Source organism: Pan paniscus, chromosome 17, assembly GCF_029289425.2.
Source record: "Pan paniscus chromosome 17, NHGRI_mPanPan1-v2.0_pri, whole genome shotgun sequence".
NCBI classification, from domain to species: Eukaryota; Metazoa; Chordata; class Mammalia; order Primates; family Hominidae; genus Pan; species Pan paniscus.
This window is the reverse complement of record NC_073266.2, coordinates 53,080,007-53,101,271: the sequence shown is the minus strand read 5'-3', so window position 1 is coordinate 53,101,271 and position 21,265 is coordinate 53,080,007. Positions and strand designations below refer to the sequence as shown.

The 21,265-nt window shown below is 38.6% G+C and overlaps 1 protein-coding gene and 1 long non-coding RNA gene across 7 annotated transcripts in view; one reads left to right on the top strand and one right to left on the bottom strand.

The window, feature by feature from the left end:
• Positions 1 to 21,265, top strand: part of LOC103783602 (uncharacterized) — a 42,216-nt gene that overhangs the window by 18,590 nt on the left and 2,361 nt on the right. For 2 of the 3 annotated variants that reach the window (XR_609167.4, XR_008621981.2), the window contains 2 exons: positions 15,880 to 16,014; positions 16,664 to 16,787. This is a non-coding gene — a long non-coding RNA (uncharacterized LOC103783602). Of the gene's footprint in view, positions 1 to 10,111; positions 16,015 to 16,663; positions 16,788 to 21,265 lie in introns of those variants that run through there. The other variant, XR_010110111.1, reaches the window with a different exon arrangement.
• The window catches only part of GALNT1 (polypeptide N-acetylgalactosaminyltransferase 1), a 130,890-nt gene continuing 110,983 nt past the window's right edge, over positions 1,359 to 21,265 (bottom strand). For all 4 annotated transcript variants that reach the window (XM_063597243.1, XM_055102797.2, XM_057300383.2 and 1 more), the window contains exons 9-12: positions 20,666 to 20,805; positions 10,003 to 10,101; positions 9,356 to 9,490; positions 1,359 to 3,358 (exon numbers count right to left, since the gene is read on the bottom strand). In XM_063597243.1, coding sequence (XP_063453313.1) covers positions 3,212 to 3,358; positions 9,356 to 9,490; positions 10,003 to 10,101; positions 20,666 to 20,805 — 521 coding nt within the window. In that variant the 3' untranslated portion in view covers positions 1,359 to 3,211. The remainder of the gene's footprint in view (positions 3,359 to 9,355; positions 9,491 to 10,002; positions 10,102 to 20,665; positions 20,806 to 21,265) is intronic.

The following is a 21,265-nucleotide window of genomic DNA, read 5'->3' as shown; positions in this document are numbered from 1 at the left end:
CCAATTTCTACAAGATGGCCTTGTGGGATTTTGATCTCATTAATCTAGATAACAATTTGTGGGGAACTGACATCTTACCATTATGCAGTCTTTCAATCCATGAGCATAGAATAGCTATTTATTTTGGTGCTCTATAATTCTTCCCAGCACTGTTTTGTAGTTTTCAGAGTAGAGGTCTTGTTGTTAACTTTCTTCCTACTTAGAAGTTTGACTTATTTGATGCTATTACAAATGGCATATTTTAACGTTATATTTTCAAGTGTTTGTTGCTAGGGTATAGATACACAACGGAATTTCATATATTTGCCTCATATTCCGCAAAATTATCAGTCCTGGTACATTATCAAGCAAATGCTTGGCAATCTTCAAGAGATCAGAGAATGGAGAAAATGTCATCTAATTAGAAACAGATCTAATTTTCCAAATGGCTTAAAAAGTGACTCATTCTTTGTATACAACCCCTCACAGTTATGACCTCAGAAACACTACCTTCTAAGTTTCTTTTTCCTTTGAAGAACAGGTAACTACAGAGTTAAATTTGCTCTTGGTATACTTCTTGGAAGATGAGAAGAGCATCAAATCCTTACAAAGAGGAACCTCTGTTTCCCAGCTAAATGTAGAATGGGAGCAATGAGGACATGGCCTGCACGATGTCCTCCATCTGCAGAATGGATGAATATTCCCAATGTTCAATGGCAGCACTATTTCTCAAGAATGCCAATTAAGATAGATATATTAAAATAGACCTTGACTGGGGTGGGGTGAATAGATTTGTGAGATTCAAATTATCCTTAATTGTCACATTTATGAATTCTTCACTGGTTAAATAATAATCCCACTTTTTCATCCTTCATTTTTTCTTTTTTTTTAAGATACATGGTTTCTTCTCTGTTGCCCAGGCTGGAGTGCAGTGGCACCATCATAGCTCACTGCAACCTCAAACTCCTGCCCTCAAGTGGTCCTATCGTCTCACCTTCCCAAAATGCTAAAATTACAGGTATGAGCCAGTACCCAGCCATTGTTTTCTTTTTCATTCTTTTCTTCCCAATTTGATTTATAATAGAGTGATAAGCATCTGCCTAATTACAAGTAATTATGATAAACAGGGATCCACTCTAACTTCAAATAAAACCAATGTAAGGCACAACTATTCAGGAATATTTTGTATTTTCAAAGTATTTAGGAATTCTTTAATTAGAAAAATAAAGGCAATGGGATTATCTATCAGGTTCTAAAAGTACCCATGAATTAAATCACTTACATCTCCCATTTAAAACAAAACCTTAAATCACATTGCTGTTAAGCTTTCATACAGTAAGAAATAAGACCAAACTATGCTGGAGTACAAAAACCTGAAATTCTGAGCATGAAAATAATTTATTGATTAGACATCTTGCTTATTCAAGCATTAGGCCTACTGGAGATAGAATTAACACAGCTCATGGAAAAGGAAAAAAATTCCATTCAGCACCTGCTTCCTTTCAAATTTCCTGGGGACATGGTTTATGCATTTTGTACTATAGACTCACCCTAAAGCATCCCCATGTGCTTGATGTTGATTAACTTGAACAGGATATGAGAAACTTTGTGTACACTCAACTTGGCAAATATCATTAGCGATGCGACTTTTGGAAACATTCTTAGGCACAAGAAATAGCACTGCCTGCAGTGAAAGTCCTTGATAATCAAAGAAAAGAATTCCATTAAATATAATTTTACAAATATGAAAGAAAATATATGCATTTTTGCCAACAGACTGCTCTACATATCAGGAAAAATGTCTTAATGAGATTCCTCCTATGAGATTAAAAGGTTACCTTTTAATTGACAACTTTCAATTGACACTCAGGTGATTCTGTGGTATTAAAAAAAATCAGAGAAAAATAAAACTGATTTAGCCTAAATAAGATTTAGGAAAAGAAATGCACGCCTATTAATATGGAATAATAGCTGCACTTCTTTGGCTAAGTCATTAAAAAATGCCAATTAAACATTTTCAGTCAAATTTTATTTAAAAAAAGCAGCAGATAAACATTACAATTCAATAATCTAATCTAAATATGCACTTGACAATGAAGCATATCTGAGTATGGAGTGAAAAAGGTTTTCCAAAAAACCATCAAATGTATTATCTCCAAATACCCAAATAATAAATCACTTCTGCAGGCCTTTTGTTAAGTGGAATCATAAACAAAGAACTGAAGATTTATTGCTGTGAAAACAAATCTGTGGTACAGTAGCATGAATCTTGGGTATTTCGCATAATCAGTTAGGTCAAGTGAAGAAGTCGAAAATGTGATAAGAAATTTGTGTGTGTGTGCACGTGTAAATCTGTAAGCCAGTTGACCCAAGAACAACTGAAACATCTAATTTGTTCAGCTGAGATCAGACATTGTTAAATTTCCATTTTTTAGAAGGCAATTAAAAATTACAATTCCAACAGCCCACAAACCAAACAAAAAAAAACTGTAGAGAGAAATTAAAACTATATTCAAAGAGCCTTTTTTTTTCAGCTCAATTTCAGCACCCCAAGGAAAATAAAAGCATCCATGACTATCACAGATGAAAACAAAATGAATGTCATTGGAATCAGTTATTTTTCCCCACTGAGGTATAAAATCTATATAGAAATTTGATACTATACTATAACAAATTGTACTTCTCATAGTTCTGTTTTAATTTCCTTTAAACCCTGTTTAATATAGTTTTTTTGTTGTTGTAAAAATGTTGTTTTCATGATTCTGAATCTGGTTCCAGTTCTTTTATTTTTATATCAATATTTAATATACTGGCTACCAGTTCTAATCAGGAAAAAAAATCTTGGAAATCTCTTCATTATGACAGCACGTTCAGCAGAAATTACTGATGTGCAAGCAAACCATAAAAGGTACAGTTCTCCAGAAAGCATTTTGTTGATTTTTTTTCATTGTCTCAGTATTCTTTACCATGATTTTCAGAGAAAGACTCTTTCAATCTTGTAAACATCAGTGTGCACAGTCTCATTACTATGCAGTTTCACGTCCATGGACAGGAAGGCTGGTTCACAGCTAGTGAAAAGCTAGAGAAGTCTAAGTTTTAATGGCTGATAAACCTTACATCCTGCAGAGGAGGAAAGCACTTTTCCTTTTTTGCTACTTAAGAATGTGGCAGAAATGTATGCTGAGGTAGCCCAGTCAATCCTTATTTTTTTCGTTTTTTTGTAAATTTGGTCTCAGAATATTTCTGGCAGGGTGACGTTTCGAAGAAGCCACTGCTGGGACCGACTTCCATTGCAGTCTCTAATGCTGGGCACCTGGCTATCCTCTTCTGTGGCTTTATCCAGGCACTGATTACTGTTCACATGCTGCAGGGTTAATTTCTGAAATAGAAAAAATCTTAACATGAGAGTGGAAGAAAACAAAACACCTCAAGCATCAGTTTTGGTGATTAAGTTCCTCTGCAGAAAAGGTGTTTTTTTTGGTAATATACATTATTTAAAAGACAACGGAGAAAAGGTAGGTAGGTGGATGGATGGATGGATGGATGGAGAAACAGAGAGAGAGAGAGAGAGAAGTAGGTAGATATGTAGGTCGATAAAGAGGTATGAGGGAGGGAGAAAGGCACTGGGGTCCAGTGGGGTACACTTGACTTGCTGCAAGATGACCTAAATTCTAAGTCCTAATTCTGGCATAAGCTCTGTAACACTATGAGAAGCTTCTCTTTTTTGTGCTTCAGTTTCCTAAACAACAAAAAAAGACCAGATTAGTGGTTCCTAATTTAGGATCCTCAACCTATTTTCAAACAGCTATTTCAAAATTGTTTCATTTCTCTATGATAAGGCTGTTCAAGTTAATTCTGTGATTCCAAAGCTCAAGTTTTTAGAAACTCAGGTCTTTCTGATAACTCAAAATCATAAGAATGTTGGGACAGCTGATATTTAGTAAAATCAATCTTATGCCTATGTCCATAGCAAACCCAGAGGCTATCCTGGTGGTTAAAGGAGATGGTGTGGTACAGAAAGGAAAGCACAGGAATGTGGAGTTGAGTTCACAGCCTGGGTAACTTGAGGTTTCTCATTTTAAAAATTAGGATCACATTACATATTTTGAGCAGATTTTGGGAAACTACATAGATAATGAAGATAAAGTACATAGTGCCTCACCTACAAAAGAGATTCTTAATAAATGGTTAACAGACATAGCTATATATTTTATCTACTTATTTAAGTTCTAGATTTGATGCAGCAACATGTTATGAGGATAATTTTGAAAGGGCAGGGCAGGTAAGAATTAACAGATAGATAGTTAACAATGATCCACACCAATGATTGTGATAATATGCTCTGGTCATGTTAAGGACTTCAAAGTAGTTGTATACAGGAATGTGCATTAAGCATTACTCTACAAATGTAAATTAACTCGAAGGAAATGTAAAATGTTTAACACATAGTTATCTGATTCTTTTACTCATGGCTCTATTTTAATGTAGTTCTTTTATCTGAAACATTTCATTTTCATGAGGCCTTTTTTGCACCTATTAGAACTTAAAACAAAATCTAATAATTGTATACAACTACTTAGGCTTCCAGTCATTTATTATTCTTCCGTGTTGTGGTCAAAGTAGGATCTGGCAGATGACAGTCTATCTTTGCAGATGTCACTACTGATACTGTCTTTAGGTTCAGGATTCTATCTTTAATGCTTCCAAATATAAGACTAGAACCTAGAGGAGAGTCAGCATGGCTGTGGGAATTTTCTTTTTCTTTTTTTAATGCAGACTTTGTGTAGTTTATTGAGAGGAGGGGCTTTGCAGTCAGACATTCCTGGGGTGATTTCCAGATTTGTCACACACCAACTATATGCTTCTGAGCAAAATCCTAAACTCTTTGAGACCCAGTTTCCTCATCTATAAAATGGGGACAAAAATACCTCACCGGGTTTTTATGAGGAAACACTGAGATAATGTACATAAAGTGCTGCCTATCCCAGAGTAAATGCTTGATAAATGGTACAATGACATTTACATACAATGGTAATTTGCATTTATAGAGTAATGCTTATTATTGGAAAACACAACATCCTGGCAACGTCCTGAGCAGTCATGGACACAATCCAGCAGCCAGAGCGCTGCGGCTCAGCGTGCACATTGCTGCCAATGGCTTCAGTCTCAGGAAAGACCAGAACAAGAGAACCTCTCAAACATTCCGGGAGTTCCCGCAAAGCTTATCCCAGTGGCCTCCCTCATCAGGCCCATGGTCACTATTACTAAAAACAAAAAACCCCCAACTAAGCACAACAAAAAATTTAGTTGGGAGAGTTGGTCTCTCTCAACCTAGTTTCTAAAAATGTGCATTTCACTCATCTAGATTCATTAAAATAAACCCATCACAAACACATAGGTTATTGCTCTGTGCTGAGTATTTAACTGTTCGACATCAGGACAGAATCCCCATAACTTGGAAGGTGAGCAGCACCCCCAGGAAGCCTAGACTCTGGTGGAGAACCCTGTTCCAGATACAACTCTGGCTGCTGACAGCAGGCACAGAGCCTTGTGGCTTGGAACCTTGTGGGTAGGATGCTGTCATCACAGCACTCCTCAGAGGACTCAGGCAACACCAACTAGTCTCCATTCAGAGAGAGCTGGACTAAGGCATCAGGACAAGCAAGTGACAAGCATCTAACTGTAACCTTTGAAGGAGAAGATAAAAGCTATAATTAATCATTTAGTAAAGTCTACCTGCATCCTAGAAAAAATAATTTGCCAAGCTCCTACTCCTAACTTCTAGATGTAACTAGGTCTAAAATCTGCATTTTATTCCAGAAAGGACAGATACAAGTAGTCAAAGCAAAAGAGCCCAGTGCCTTATTGTAAATTTCATGTAATATGTAATACAAGCAAGACTCAAAACTATTAATCAAAAATAGCGTGGTACTGTGCAAAGAAACCTGGATCGAGAATCAAGAATTCCAGATTTGAGATCTAGTCATACTATCTGGCTGCTCAGAGACCTTGGGCAATTAATTTCCTTGGGAAATTAATTCTGAGTTTCAATTTCTACTTGTATAAAAAGTATCCTGGGTTTAATTTCTAGGGTTGCTTTGAAATCTAAGAATTCATGATTTTAGATTACAGATAATGGACATAAGTATTCTGTTATTTTTCTAGACTGTTAAGTTTTCAATGGATGGAGGCAGGACGATTCTGATGGGCTGTTCCCCTCCAGGGCTTTCCCTGTAGTCTGCTCAGGCTGTTGGACCTGCATTGCAACTCAACTTCTCCCTCTGCCCAGGGAGAGGGAGGTATTCCTTTTACAGATATTGGCCCAGAAAGTGCTCCCTAACAAACATCCTGAATGCTCAACTTTATCTTCGAGTCTGCTTCTGGGAGAAATCAATCCCCAGCATTAATGTTTTATCTCAGCAGGAAAAAACCTTGCAAAGTGATCTAGAAGTTTTAAAACTTCACACTCATAACTGGCTCTTTTTTTTTAAATTTAATTTTATTTTTTGAGATGGAGTCTCACTCTGTCGCCCAGGCTGGAGTGCAGTGGCGCGATATCGGCTCACTGCAAACTCCGCCTCCTGGGTTCACGCCATTCTCCTGCCTCAGCCTCCTGAGTATCTGGGACTACAGGTGCCTGCCACCATGCCTGTATGGTGTATTTTTTGTATTTTTAGTAGAGACGAGGTTTCACTGTGGTCTCGATCTCCTGACCTCGTCATCCGCCCACCTTAGCCTCCCAAAGTGCTGGGATTACAGGCTTGAGCCACCGCGCCCGGCCGGCTCTTTCTAAATACTCTATCTCCAGCTTCTTACCTGTTTCATCAAACATTTACTTTTGGAATACTGTTGTGGTAGACTGTGTAGGTTGGCTAGCCAACAGTCTTTCCCAATCCCTGTATCTCTTGGCCATCTCACACTCTAACGACTAGAAAACCAAAGACTTGCTTTCCCAGCTTCCTTTGCAGCTGGGGGTCACCATGGGATGTTCTGGTCCATAAGACATAAGCAGAGCCTGCTAAGGGGGTTCCAGAAAAACCTTTTACTTTGCTAATAAAGAGCAACACGTGTGGTAGTATACCATTCCTCTTTCCCTTTTCTTTCTGCCTGGAGTTGGGATGCGATAGAGCTGCAGCAACCACCTTGTGGCCACAAGGAAAAGCTAAGAATATTACAACAACGTTATCCCTGACATCACTATGCCACTGAATTTACTTACCTCTAGACTTATGTAAGAAAAATAAATCCCTATTTGTTTTAGTTATAATAAATAGGTTTCTAAAAATACTGCCTAATTAATATACTGTCATTTTCCAATAAACTTAAGAGGTTTTTCATTTTTAAAATTTTGTGGTTGTCACAATGGCTATGGGGTGCCACTAGCACTTACTATCTGGAGCCTGAGATGCTACACACCCTGCAATGCATGGGGCAGTCACACCCAAAATGGCAGTGGCACATACCATGGGAAACCCTAGAACAGAGCATTCAGGCCATTTCCAATGGCCATATTAACTGAGCTATTATTATAGGTAATATCATTTTTTCTATAGCCTGACATTGTGAAAGGAGACCCAGGATTTATAAAAGATGATCTCTGTCCTCTAGGATCTAACAATCTAATAGTGGAGAAAAGATTGCTAGATAAATAACTACAAACAAGTACAGCTTTATAGAGGTCAGAGATGACTGTAATTAAGATTGACAGAGTTAATTTCAGGTTAGGATTCATGGAAGTGATGTCAAAGCTGGATTCTTAAGAATGGGTAAGGTGTGTCAGGCAGAGGGAAGCATATTATCTTAGATGTGAACTAGGAAAGTATAAGGTATGTTCAGAGAACAGCATATTGATGATTAAAGTAGACCATGGTTGGTGTATGACACAGTAAAGGGAGGAAAGATGGCCAAAGTCAGTAACTTTGGACAACATTTCCATTTAAGGAGTAGGACGAAGAAGGAGAGAGAGCCAGGCCAACAAAAGGAACAGAGAGCAAACTAAGAGAAGAACCTAAACAGTAGTGCATCTTATGGCCAAGGCATAAGAGGATATGAAAATATCAGGCCAGGCTGGGTGCAGTGGCTCATGCCTGTAATCCCAGCACTTTGGGAGGCCGAGGTGGGCAGATCACCTGAGGTCAGGAGTTCAAGACCAGCCTGGCCAACATGGTGAAACCCTGTCTCTACTAAAAGTACAAAAATTAGCCGGGCATGGTGGCGGGCGCCTGTAATCCCAGCTACTCAGGAGGCTGAGGCAGGAGAATAGCTTGAACCAGGGAGGTGGAGGTTGCATGAGCCGAGATTGCACCACTGCACTCCAGCCTGGGCGATAAGAGCGAGACTCCATCTCAAAAAAATAAATAAATAAAATAAAAAATGAAAAAAATAAATTAGAAAATATCAGGCCAGATATGATGGCTCATGCCTGTAATCCCAGCACTTTGAGAGGCTGAGGCGGGTGGATCGCTTGAGCCTAAGTGCTCAAGAAAGACCAGCCTGGACAACATGGTGAAACTCCGTCTCCACAAAATCACAAAAATTAGCCAGGCATGATGGCGTGTGCCTGTGGTCCCAGCTCCTCTAGAGGCTGAGGTGGGAGGATAGCTTGAGCCTGGGAGGTGGAGGTTGTGTGAGCTGTGACTGTACCACTGCACTCTAGCCTGGGTGACAGAGCAAGACCCTGCCTCAAAAAAAAAAAAAAAAAAAAAAAAGTCATCTGTTCAGTGGCACTAAATGCCTTACAGAAGTTAAGCCAAATTAAAAAGAACCAGAGAAAGAAATATTGAAGATGTTGGTGCTGGTTCCAGAACCTGGCAAAAGCACAAGTTGAAAAATTAGGCAAATAGGTGGAAAGAGGTTTACCACGGATGCTTTAATTGAACTAATACCTTTTAAGTACTTCCATGTGAGCCCATTTGATGGTGGTGGAGAGAAAGGTTCCAGACAAAAGGAAAGATAAATATGAAAGGTTCTGTTATATATGTCACTGGGAAATCATCACAAGCCAGAGAACTTTATTAATTAAAACTTATCTTTCACTGAAGTGTTTAATTAAGTAATTTTAAAAGCCTACTTTCTGCCTCATTTCTCCCAAACTAGACTATAGAACTTGAAGACATACAGAAGGAACAGTGGCTACTCAGTAAACAAGGACCCAGGGATTGGAGGCAACTGTGATTTTATAAGACTAAAATTTAATTATTAGGGAGATTAAAACACATTTATTTTACTTATTTTTCCCACCTGTCAATATTTAGTGTATAAGACAAGTTTGATCCATATTCAAGGTCCACAAGAACTCATTCCTTTAGATATAAAGTATATAAATATACCCAGTGACACACATAATTTTATTACTATAGGCAACTGCATAACTTACCACTGGGTCATACTCCCAGAGTTGGTTGCCTTTTAGGTGGTGGCATTTGAGCATTGTAACTGGGCCATTAAGTTTGGAAACATCCAAGCAAAGGTCATCTGTTCTAATTTCTTTGTTGGCAGTATAAGAGAAAACCTGGAAATAAAAATGCACACACATAAACAGAAAAAATAAATTAGTCAGCATTTTAAATGCCCAATTAGCTGTCAGGGAAAATACAAGTATTTCAAGGTACATGATTTATGTACTTTATTAAAGTAATGAAGAATAAAGTGACTCAGAAAAGCTACCACTAATTTACATTGATGTTATGTTACTCATTTTCTTGCTTACAAGGTGAAGCAAAAATGACCTTGAGCTCTCTGTATACACTGAATGTATTGTCAAGGGTTGTCATCTGTTTGAATAAAAAGGGCAAAATAAATTTTGTGCTCAGCAATGTAAACATAGTTCTCACAATGGGCCTTTCACAAATGTTTCATTAAAAAAAAAAATCACTGGATTGAAAGCTTCCTTCACCTGAAAGTCTTTATTATTTTCTCTTTAAAGGAAGGAAAATATTTCCTGAATGATGTCATGGTATAAAAAAGGCAAAGTAAAAACAAATCTGAAAATTATCCCTTTTAAGAGTTTTCTAAGATACTCACCTGATTACCCCCCATACCATGGCAATTAAAAATTCCAACTTTTTCATTCTCTTTTCTAGCCATGTTATCTAGACACTGATTCGTTTCCACATTTCGTATCTATGGGACAATAAATAATGAAAATATCAGGAGTTGGAGAAGTTAATTAGACAGACAGACACACACACATATACACTAAATATCAACCTAAACTTTCCCTGGCCCTACTCTGAAATGGCCTATTGGCCTATCACTGTCTGAGTATCTAAAATTCATTGGTCTAGAAAGGTCTTACAACTGTTTATGTAATTTTCTGTGTTTATGGGGGAAAATCCTTACAATTTCTTTTTTCATTTTTTTCAAGTTATTCCTTTCAAATTTGTATTGAGTTCAACAAACTCTACTTTGGTTAATGATTTAAAAAATTAACTCCCTGATGACACTATTATCAATCAAGACAAGAACATTAATTCTGATAACTACTCTGATGACTTAGGAGAGACTAAGATGACTCTAGTCAAAGAGCTTGGAACTTGTCTTACCTGGAAGCTTAAGCATAGTGTGGTACAAACTCTACTCTTTCACTAGACATTTGTGGATTACATAAAAGGAATTTAAGTCAGTCATCAGAATTAGGAGGAATATTTTAGGTAATGCCCCTTGATATTTTGTTTCCTCTAAACTGTTGCAGTTTTAAAAGCATATGGTAAATTAACAGACGTTTGAAAGTCTTAAATCTATTCCTATGTACGGTACTGTCAGCAGGTTAAGCCAGAAGAGAAACTACATCTGTCATGTCATGTAGACTTTTTTAAAAAGGTAACTAATTTTGTGTGATAGATAAAGTAGGGGTAAAGTTAAAACCACAAAAAAGCCAGTTACTTCTATAAACACATATACAGTCTGCATATTATTCCAATATTCCCAAGCAGCCAGGAATAAAAACCAGGGTTCTGACATAAAAGACTCAGGTTTAAATAAAAATTACCTAAACCTTTTGAGATCAGGAACTGGGGGGGTAATGTCAGTTCTATGCTAATGTCAGTTCTGTGCTGATGCTATGTAAGACAATGTATCCAGGCACCTAATTCAGAGTCCAGCATGAACAGGCTCAGAGACAGTAATAATCTGCACTGTCACTTTACCACTAGTCACATCCATCTTGCTATTCCACCAAAATCTCAAACTCGGTTCGTTCAAAACAGAATTTCTCAATTTTCTAATATGAACACTTAATCATCTTCACATTTTAATACGTCCCCACCCCATCCCCTCTTGAGAAGTGCTACCTAAAACAAACCTCATTATCATTCCTCCAAAATTTCCCGTTTTCCTGATATCCCTATTTTTATTAATATTCCCACAACTTGTCCAATTATTCAAGCTAGAAATTTCAAAATGTTTTTTTCTCAGGGTCCAATACATTATATGTTTCCAAGAGTTCTTTTACCACATAATTTACATCATCATTATTTTTTATCCATTAATTGTGAAACCTATTCCCTCATAAATAGGTTGTATTAGGTTGTATAAAAGATTTTATGGTAAAATACCAATTTGCATAAAGCACACCTTCCTTCATCCTGGTAGGTGATCAATTAATACCAGACGATGATGGCTATCTCACTTGAAAAAGAATTTCGCTCAGATTGGGCCAATCACAGTGACCCACGTCTATAACCCGAGCACTTTAAGAGGCCAAGACAGTAGGACCACCTGAGCCTAGGAGTTCAAGACTTGCAACATAGCAAGACCTTGTCTCTACAAAAAATAAAAATAAAAATCTTAGGCATGGTGGCTCACGCCTGTAGTCCCAGTTATTCGGGAGGCTGAGGTGGGAGGATCACTTGAGCCCAAGAGTTCAAGGCTGCAGTAAGCTATAATTGTGCCACTGCACTTCAACTTAAGTGACAGAGCAAGGCCCTGTCTCTTAAAAAAAAAAAAAAGTTCATATTGTGATAAAGATGAGTCTTTATCTCATATATTCACAAAAAAATAATTATTTCCTTATACTTTTGATATAAATTATAAATTCTCCAATCCTGTTTTCCTCTATTTCTTCCCCCAAATGCAGATGTAAATAAAGGTGGCTAAAGAAAGATGATAATGCCACAGGAATTATTAGATTAACACCAGTGTTATCTTCAGCTTCTCTCGCTCTCATATGGAATGGCCATTTGCTTAAATAATTGCCTATCTTTTACCAAAATTCAAAACAAATTTAAAAATGCAATTCTTGGCGGGGCGTGGTGGCTCATGCATGTAGAATCCTAGCACTTTGGGAGGCCGAGGCAGGAGGATCCCTTGAGCTCAAGAGTTTGGGACCTACCGGCCAACATGATGAGACCCTGCCTCTATTTTGTAAGAGATTTGTACATAACAGCTTATACCATCCTTACAAGATTCTTATAACTAATTCCCGACATGCAAGATCTGGGCCTCTATCCCTTGGGGTTACTACTGACCATTAGATGTTGAAAGTGGAGTTTCTCCAAGGACTGGAAACCACTGCTTCCCATTAGCTGTTAGAGTGAGGAGTAACCAAACTGCATCAACAACATATGGTCAGTGAGGCCCAGGTGAGGTGGGTGGCATGGTCAGAGACCCAGATTCAGGCTCCTGGTGGGGCCTGGAGGCACTCCTCTGATGTAAAGGGGAGAAACTGGAGATTACACTTCTGAAAGAGCACAGCTATGATGTTAGAGTCCCTACGTGAATTTCACATTAGAGGACAGAGGATTCTGTTTGGCTCAACAAATATGTGGCTTCTTTGTAGCTGAAGGGACATCTGCTCTCCAGGTGGGTCCCTCTATATACCGCCTGGCTAGAGAATATAGAGTTTTCAGAGAACATTCTTTTCTGTGTAGTGATACATGTGGACTACCTCATCTATGGGGTGTGTAAGATGTTTTCCTCAAGGACATGGAAAATTAGGTTGACTATGGGGTAAGTTTTGTCCTCTAGGATTCTAGGAGGGAGAGGACCACCTAATAGGTTTGTTTGCTGGGAGTTAAGTTTGAAGAGCCTTTGGAGAAAGGGAAAATGAGGAACAAACATTTTCTAGGGATGCTGAATCAAATGTTCAAAATTGTAATTCCATATAGCTTTAAGACTACATAACCAATTACCAGCTTTCTAATGAGATGTGGAGGGTAGAAAGGGTGACAACACATACTTGTTTCAAGTTTATACTGGGATGAAAATAGGTATTTGGGTTGGTTATTCAAAATCTGACATTTGAAAAAGGAATTTTAAAACAGCAGAATTTGGAAAATATAGAAAGAAGAGAAAATACATTCAAGAATTGAGGACTAGCTCTTAAGGATGTTCTAGGCAAATGTCTTATTTGTTGGACTTCTAAAAAGAGTGAGAACCTTCTGATAAGGGGTATTTTGAAGTTTAAGGAACAAATGGGCTAGATTCTTTCTGGAGTCTCCCACTCTTCAGAGGATTTTATCCCATTTCTTGGTGTACACACAGTCTACAGCTAACTGCTCAGTGGTCTTATTACACTACCAATTCCTTTAGTTCACTCCTTTCAAGTCACCTCTTGACTATCCTGGAAAGAGAAAAGCAAGAAGTGAGCCTTGTTTGGTAACATATTCAGTAGTCATCAGGACATCTAACAGCAACTGAGATTCTAAATTATCAGGAACCCTTAAATAAAAGGCAGATTTGATATGGGAAAAGAAGGGAGCTTTTCTTGGTTGAAGTAGATACTCCTGAATATCAATATGGTCCTGATATTCTCCTTAACCAAGTAGGAAGGTATCTACTGACAGGATGGGCTTGGGAATTTGATATGATACATCCCTATGAATTATGTTATGATAATTCCAAATTATTTCAGAGTAGAGAGAATTAGAGGGGGCATACATTAATTATAAGATTTGAAAACAATAGATTTGACAAGGCAAATATGACCACTTCAACTTAGGACCTGGGAAGGAGAAATGAGTGAAATGACAGGGTAGCAGTACATGATACAGAGACAGATGGGTAACCTCCTGTGTTGGCTTATTTTATTTTATTTATTTTATTTTTGAGACAGAGTCTCACTCTGTCGCCCAGGCTGCAGTGCAATGGTGCGACATCGGCTCACTGCAACCTCTGCCTCCCGGGTCCAAGCAATTCTCTGCCTCAGCCTCCCAAGTAGCTGGGATTACAGGCGCCTGCCACCACGCCCGGCTAATTTATTTTTTATTTTTTTTTGTAGAGACAGGATTTCACCATCTTGGCCAGGCTGGTCTTGAAATCCTGACGTCATGATCCACCCACCTCGGCCTCCCAAAGTGCTGGGATTACAGGCGTGAGCCACCGGCGCCTGGCCGTGTTGGCTGTTTTAAAACAGCAGTTGTTAATGTCTCCAGCACCATCCAGTAGAACTTTCTGAGATGATGGAAATGTCTATATTTGTGCTAATATGGTAGCAGCCACTAGTCATGTGTGGCTATTGAGCACTTCAAATGTGGCTATTGTGACTGAAGAACCGGGCTTTAAATTCTATTTACTTTTAATGAAATTTATTTTCATTTATTTTATTTTATTTTATATTTTCAGACAGTCTCTTGCTCTGTCACCCAGGCTGGAATGCAGTGGCACAATCTTGGCTCACTGCAACCTCTACCCGCAAGGTTCAAGCAATTCTCGCGCCTCAGCCTCCCGAGTAGCTGGGACTACAGATGCGGGCCACCACGCCCAGCTAATTTTTCATATTTTTAGTAGAGATGGGGTTTCGGCATGTTGGCCAGGCTGGTCTCGAACTCCTGATCTCAAGTGATCCACCCACCTCGGCTTCCCAAAGTGCTGGCATTACAGGTGTGAGCCACCAGGCGTGGCCTAATTTTAATTAAATTCAGTGTAGCCGACACATCAGATGTGCAGGTCTAGATGCTGACACATAGGAGAAAATCTTTCACCATCTGTGAGGAGCTACTTGTCAATGATGGGAAAAGTTGCACAACATGCTAATAAACCCAAGTTCTCACACCATTGGCCACTCTATGAAAGTCACGTGGAAAGTGCCCAAGTTTGGTTTGTACTTTCTGAAACAGTGTAAATCCTAGGAGATGTAAGTTATTTCAAGGGGAAAGATCAGTGGGTTAATGGTCCTCTTCATAGGAATTGTTTATGGCTGATTAACACATCTTTCCTTACGTGGCCAGGCACGCCACTGAATCAAGCCAAAACAATCTAGAAACGATGTACAAACTGAGAGTATCATAAAGGGTGAGGAGCTGTTAGAAACAAACTTTTCTACTTGAATCACAGCAATGTCTGACTTACAGTGTGTGAATATCCACACTTTCAAAGTGTCTGTAGGGGTGAGAGTTTAGATTGTGGGGACATGCAGATGGTGCTTCATTCCTGACTAGCCATGAGACCTTGGGCAGGTTATTTACTCTAAGACTGTGATTCCAAAAACCACAATCTGAAGAACAGCATCTTGCAAGGTGCCCCAATAAAAAAGGTGTTTTATGATCAGATATGTTTGGGAAATACTAGTTAAATAAATTTAAATAGGTTTCTTTGTTGAAGGACTTCTCAAAGCCTTTTAATATATCATGACTATTGGTAGGACCGGGGAATGGTGGTACAGATGGATGTAAGATGTAAAATAGTATTGCCCAAACATATTTGACCTCAAAATCTACCTTCTTCTCCCCAGCACTTCGCCTTTCTAATTGAGCACCTTGGGGACATCAGATATCAATATTATTTACAACACAGAATTAAAAACACTGTTACAAGAACCCTTTCTCGTTGGTAAAGCAGGGATAAATCTCTCTCTCAGGTTTGTTAAGTGCTCTAAATGAGATAATACATACAGAGGCTCTAGCAGGGACAGATACATAGCAGGCACACAGTAACCGTTGGTTTTCTTTCCTTTATCCACAGACCCAGCAACTCTTCAACCCCCCTTTGGAAGTAGCAACTTAGCTGTACCTGACTGCCACTTTAAAACTACTATTTTTGACATTAGGAATTGAAAATAATTGTGAATGCACCCATTCTTGGAAAACCAGGCAAGAGGTTAGAGCTTAAGTTTCTTTGTTTCTACTATTAGACTCCTCCAGAATCAGTATCTCCATTAGGGTGGACAATGTAAGAGCTTTGTTAAACCATTTTTATAATCTAGCATTAGTGAATCTGGATTCACTTTTCTACTCTCTGCTGCAAGGGAAATACTGGTTAGATTTGAGAAAGAATACGGACATTAGGGGTTAACAGCACAGGCTCTCAAACCAGATGGTTGTGAGTTTAGCCGTGTTTTTTAAACCATTTATTTGTGTCTCAGTTTACTTATCTGTGAAGTGGAAATAACAGCACAATCCTATAGTGTTGTGCTTTAATATTCATAAAGCATTCAGATTTGTGCTTGACATAAAGTACATGCTCAGTAAATGTTAGGATTATTAGATCTGCCTGGAAAAGCAATTGGTCAGCCCCTAAAACTGACTAAACCAGTAAAGGTCTAGATTGTTTACTTTTTGTTGTTTAGAATACTCAGCTCCTGAGTTAACAACTATCAGATACCACAATGAAACACATTTGTTCAGGTCCTACAGGAACTACGAACGTCAGCGTTAGCTGAAGCCAGATGCTCTAAATTATATCTATTACCCTAGTCATATTTACATTTTCTGATTTCCCTTTCTGCTGAAAAATCCTATGATTTCAGGTTTCCCTGGACCCTTGAAGCATGAGAAGAGATCTATGAAAGGCTAAATTACTGTTGCTAGCAAAGGAAGGCTCACATGGGTGAAGCTGTGATCAGAAGCATAAGATCCCTGGGCTGCACTATGGTGGGTACTCTTAAGAATGACCTCCAATCTAGAAATGACACTTTTAACCTGTAGGATGTGGCCTGGTATTAAGGGCGTACAAGGCTTAAGGCCAGCTGCTAAGTTAATAAGGCGATAACAAGCAGGCCACAGAGGGTAAACGCTGCGACTTGCCCAGAAGCCAGCTGGCAAGAGGCAGGTAAGACGCAAGCTTGCCTTGGCAGTCATCTACCATGGAGCAGACAAGTGTTTCTTTGTCACACGCCCGAACTCTGGCCCAGCTAACAATGCCTAGGCATTGTCCAAAATTGGGTCAGCTCAAAAAAAACAAAACAAAAACAAAAAACTCCTCATTTTTGGTTCTAAAGACAAGCTGCAGAGTGACTGCTATAAATCTTTCCCTGGCGCACCACTCACCCTGGGCCTTCTTTGACCAGTACGAGGTCACAGCAAAGGAAAACACATTCCCATTAATGAGGCATCAGTGAGAATGAAAGGCTCAAGAAACTCAATGTAGCCCTCACTTGTTTGAAAACAAATTCCTTAAATCACAACAAAGTTCAGAGGTAGGGAGCTCAAGTCAATCCTGAAGTAGCCTTAGTAACTGTTAGGATAAATGCGTAAGTCTGTGCCTGCCCTGGCACTGAAAAAAACACCAGGCCAGATGGCTTCACCAACTCTCCACCATCTGGCTTCCTTCGGTGATCTACTTGCTTTCCCTTATCTTACATTTCTATTTTACATCCTTTTCTCTTTCCCCAATTCCCCCTCACCAACACCTTCTTCACTCTCAGCCCATAATCTTGTGTTCAACTGAGGAAACAAGCCACCAGAAGAGAAGGTCCTCACACTTCCACCACAAACTGCCAGTTTCCACCTCCAAACCTACAGCTGCCCTGCACTTGTTCCCATTCCTCTACCTTCCTCCCCATGACAAGAGATGACCTCTCTTCTTCCCACCCCCACCCAACACCCTCTACTTGTGTACAGATTTCACCTCCTATCCACCCAAATACATGACACCCATAACAACAGATCCCTTCTTTCTTTTTTTTCTGGTGCAGAAACACATAACATAAAATTTACCATCTAAACTGTTTTCAAGTGTACAGTTGAGTAGTGTTAAGTATATTCAGGCTGTTGTGAAACAAATCTCCAGAACTTTTTCATCTTGCAAATGTGGAACTCTATACCCATGAAGTAACTCTTCTTTACGCCCTTCCCTCAGCCCTGGTAACCACCATTCTACTTTCTGTTTCTATGAGTTTGACTATTCTAGCTGCCTTATATAAGGGGAATCATACAGCATTTCTCTTTTGGTGACTGTCTTATTATGCTTAACATAATGTCCTCAAGGTTCATCCATGTTGTAGCATGTATCAGAATTTCCTTCCTTTTTAAGACTGAATAATATTCCATTGTACGTTGTATCACGATTTATAGCAGTCACTCTGTAGCTTGTCTTTAGAACCAAGAAGGAGGAGTTTTTTACTTTGAACTGACCCAATTTTGGACAATGCCTAAGCATTGCTAGCTGGACCAGAATGAACGGACATGTGGAGTGCTTCCACTTCTTGGCTATTGTGAATAGTGCTGTTATAAACATGTAAGTAAAAATAACTCTTCAGACCCTGCGTTCATTTCCTTTGGATACATACCCTGAGGTGGAACTGCTGGATAATATCGTAGTTCTCTTTTTTGAGCATTTTTTGAGAAACCTCCATACTATTTTTAAATAGCAGTTGTACCATTTTACATTCACACCAACAATGCACAAGGGTTCCAATTTTTCAGTATCCTTGCCAACATGTGTCATTCTCTGTTTTTTTGATAGTGGCCATTCTAATGGGTGTTAAGTTGGCTCTTTCTTTTGCATCTTTAAATTTTCTCTTTTGGGTTGCTCATATCAGCACAGTTTTATCTTAATAAAGAAATAAAAACCCCTTTAAGCCCATATTCTCCTCCAGCTACCACCTATTTATCTTCTCTCTTTTACAAGAAAATTCCTTGCAAGACTTGTACACATTCATCTATGTTGCTTCTTCCATTCTCTCTTCAAAACAGAGTTTTTAACAACGTCCATGGGGAACTCTCTCAACACTGTGAGATAGGCTACTGATAACATGTCCCTAGCCAAATGCAATAACCAATTCTAAGTACTCATCTTCCTCAATTTCTCTGCAGTATTCGATACAGCTGATCACTTCCTCTTTCCTGAAACACGTCTTTCCCTTAGTCTTGGCAACACCACTCTCTAGGTTCTCCTATTTCACTGCCTACTCCTTTTCAATCTTTTTTGCTGATTCCTTCTCATCTCCATGATTTCTAAACTGTGGCATTCCCTCTGGCATTGTCCTCGGTCTTCTCTCTCATACTTAACATTTTCTCCTCCTCGGGTGACCTCATACAGTTTTGTGGCTTTAAAAACCATCCTATATGCTGACAACCTAAGTTAACATCTCTATCACAACCTCTCCCCCAAAGTGAATATTCTTAAATGTAAAGACCTATTCATATCTTCGCTTGGATCTCAAATTTGATGTGTCCCAAACTACTGTTGATTCCCTTGAGCATCTGCTCTTCCTGTAGGTTTTCCCATCTCAGTAATGGCAACTCTACAGTCAGTGTCTCAAGCTTGATAGAAACCTGACATAATCCTTTACTCTCTTCAACAATACACCAGCTCTACTCCTGTTTCCATATAGTTTTTCTCCACATAGCATACAATGTGATCCTTTTCTAGTGGAAGTTTGCTGGTATCTTTCGATAGCTTCCATTTGATTCAGAATAAAATGCAAAATGCAAAGTTCTCACTATAACCTAAAAGCTTTATATGATTTGACCCTCACTTTGTCTTTGACCTTATCTTCTACTACTCTCCACCTTGTTCACTCTATTCCAGACAACTGGTCTCCCTGCTGTTTCTGGAACGCGCTAAGTACATTGTCATCTTAGAAACCTTTATACTTGTTCTTCCCTGTGCCCAGAATACTCTTTCCCTAAAAATTCGTATGACCTGCTCATTCACTTTCTTCAGATCTCTGCTCAAAATCACCTTGACAGGACTCTTTCAACTTCCTTACATAAAACAGTACTACTACCCACGCTCACTTGTCAGTCATTCTCTATCCCTTCTGCCCTTACCACCACCTGACATGCTGTGTGCCTTTCATAATCTGTCTTACTCATGGACTGTAAGATCAACAAGAGCAGGATCTCTGCTTTACTTATTGCTGTATTCCTGGTACTTAAAACAGTACTTGTCATATACTAGAGGTACTCAAATATTTGTTGAATGAATGAAAGGACTGAAGAAGTGACAACCTTCTTCAGAGTGGGAGGCCACTTTTCCTGAGATTTAATCCTGGGGTAGGCCTGCCTGTGGCCCTGTCTACACATATCATCATTTGCTGCTGTGACTTATAAAAGGAAATATTGTCCTTCTATTGATTTCTATCACAAAAAGGTTGGATTTCTTTCCCTACTTGGCTTCATATTTTTTTCTAAAAGCCATCTTATAATTACAAGTTCACAAAGACCTGCAAAGAAGTCTTTTTTTTTTTAAATATATATACAGATTTTACAGATCCACAATTGCAGATGGTGCAGTCTGTTTAGGAAACACATCACTATAGACAGAATAGGGAAAAACAGACCCCACAGTACACAGCTTATCTCCAGGTGCATCAACTCAGTGGAAATCAACTTTCAGGGAGGAGGAATGGGAAAAAAAGAATATAGTTTAGACTTACGTGGTAAGAAGGAGGAAGGAAGCAAGAGAAGTTAAATGTTAACATGAAAGTACTTTCCTTATTGGAAGTTTAACTAACTCCTATTTTTTTTTTAATAAAAAAGTAAGAACATAATAACCACATAGAATATATATATATATTTCTTACCTCTCCCAATGAGAAATAGTGACGTGGAATTTGAGAATCAGGATATATATTCTCTAGGTACCAGGAAAAAGGTTTGCATTGTAGTTTGTGTCTTAGACCAACTCTTGACGATATATCTCCATAATCTACCTTTGTAACACCTGTTGAAAGAAATAATTGACTCTGAATTATTAGTGTTGTTTTAGGTAACACATGTTTATATATTGAATCTAATAAGCCAGATGAATCAGAACAGTGGTATCAGCTGGGTGATATGTGACTATACAAGTGGAGACACCATGAATCCACCAAAAGTATAAAGCAAGGAAAATACATTAAAATGTGTTTTAATTTTTCAGAGAAAAATGACATTTATGTGAGAATGAAATATAAGTGATATGGGATCAGTAAACTTCAATATATGTTAAGGCACAAACAAAAAAAAATCAAGGTCTATTTTGCTCAAATATTAAACAGAGCAATTGTTTGCAGTCAGGCTTCTCTCACACAACTCACTGAACTGTGCACCCTGCCACTTGACAGTCTTGCAGTAAGTAAAAAATAAGGATGGACTAGTAACAATGTCAGGCCGACTTACAGCTGATGGAACAACTGTTCCTA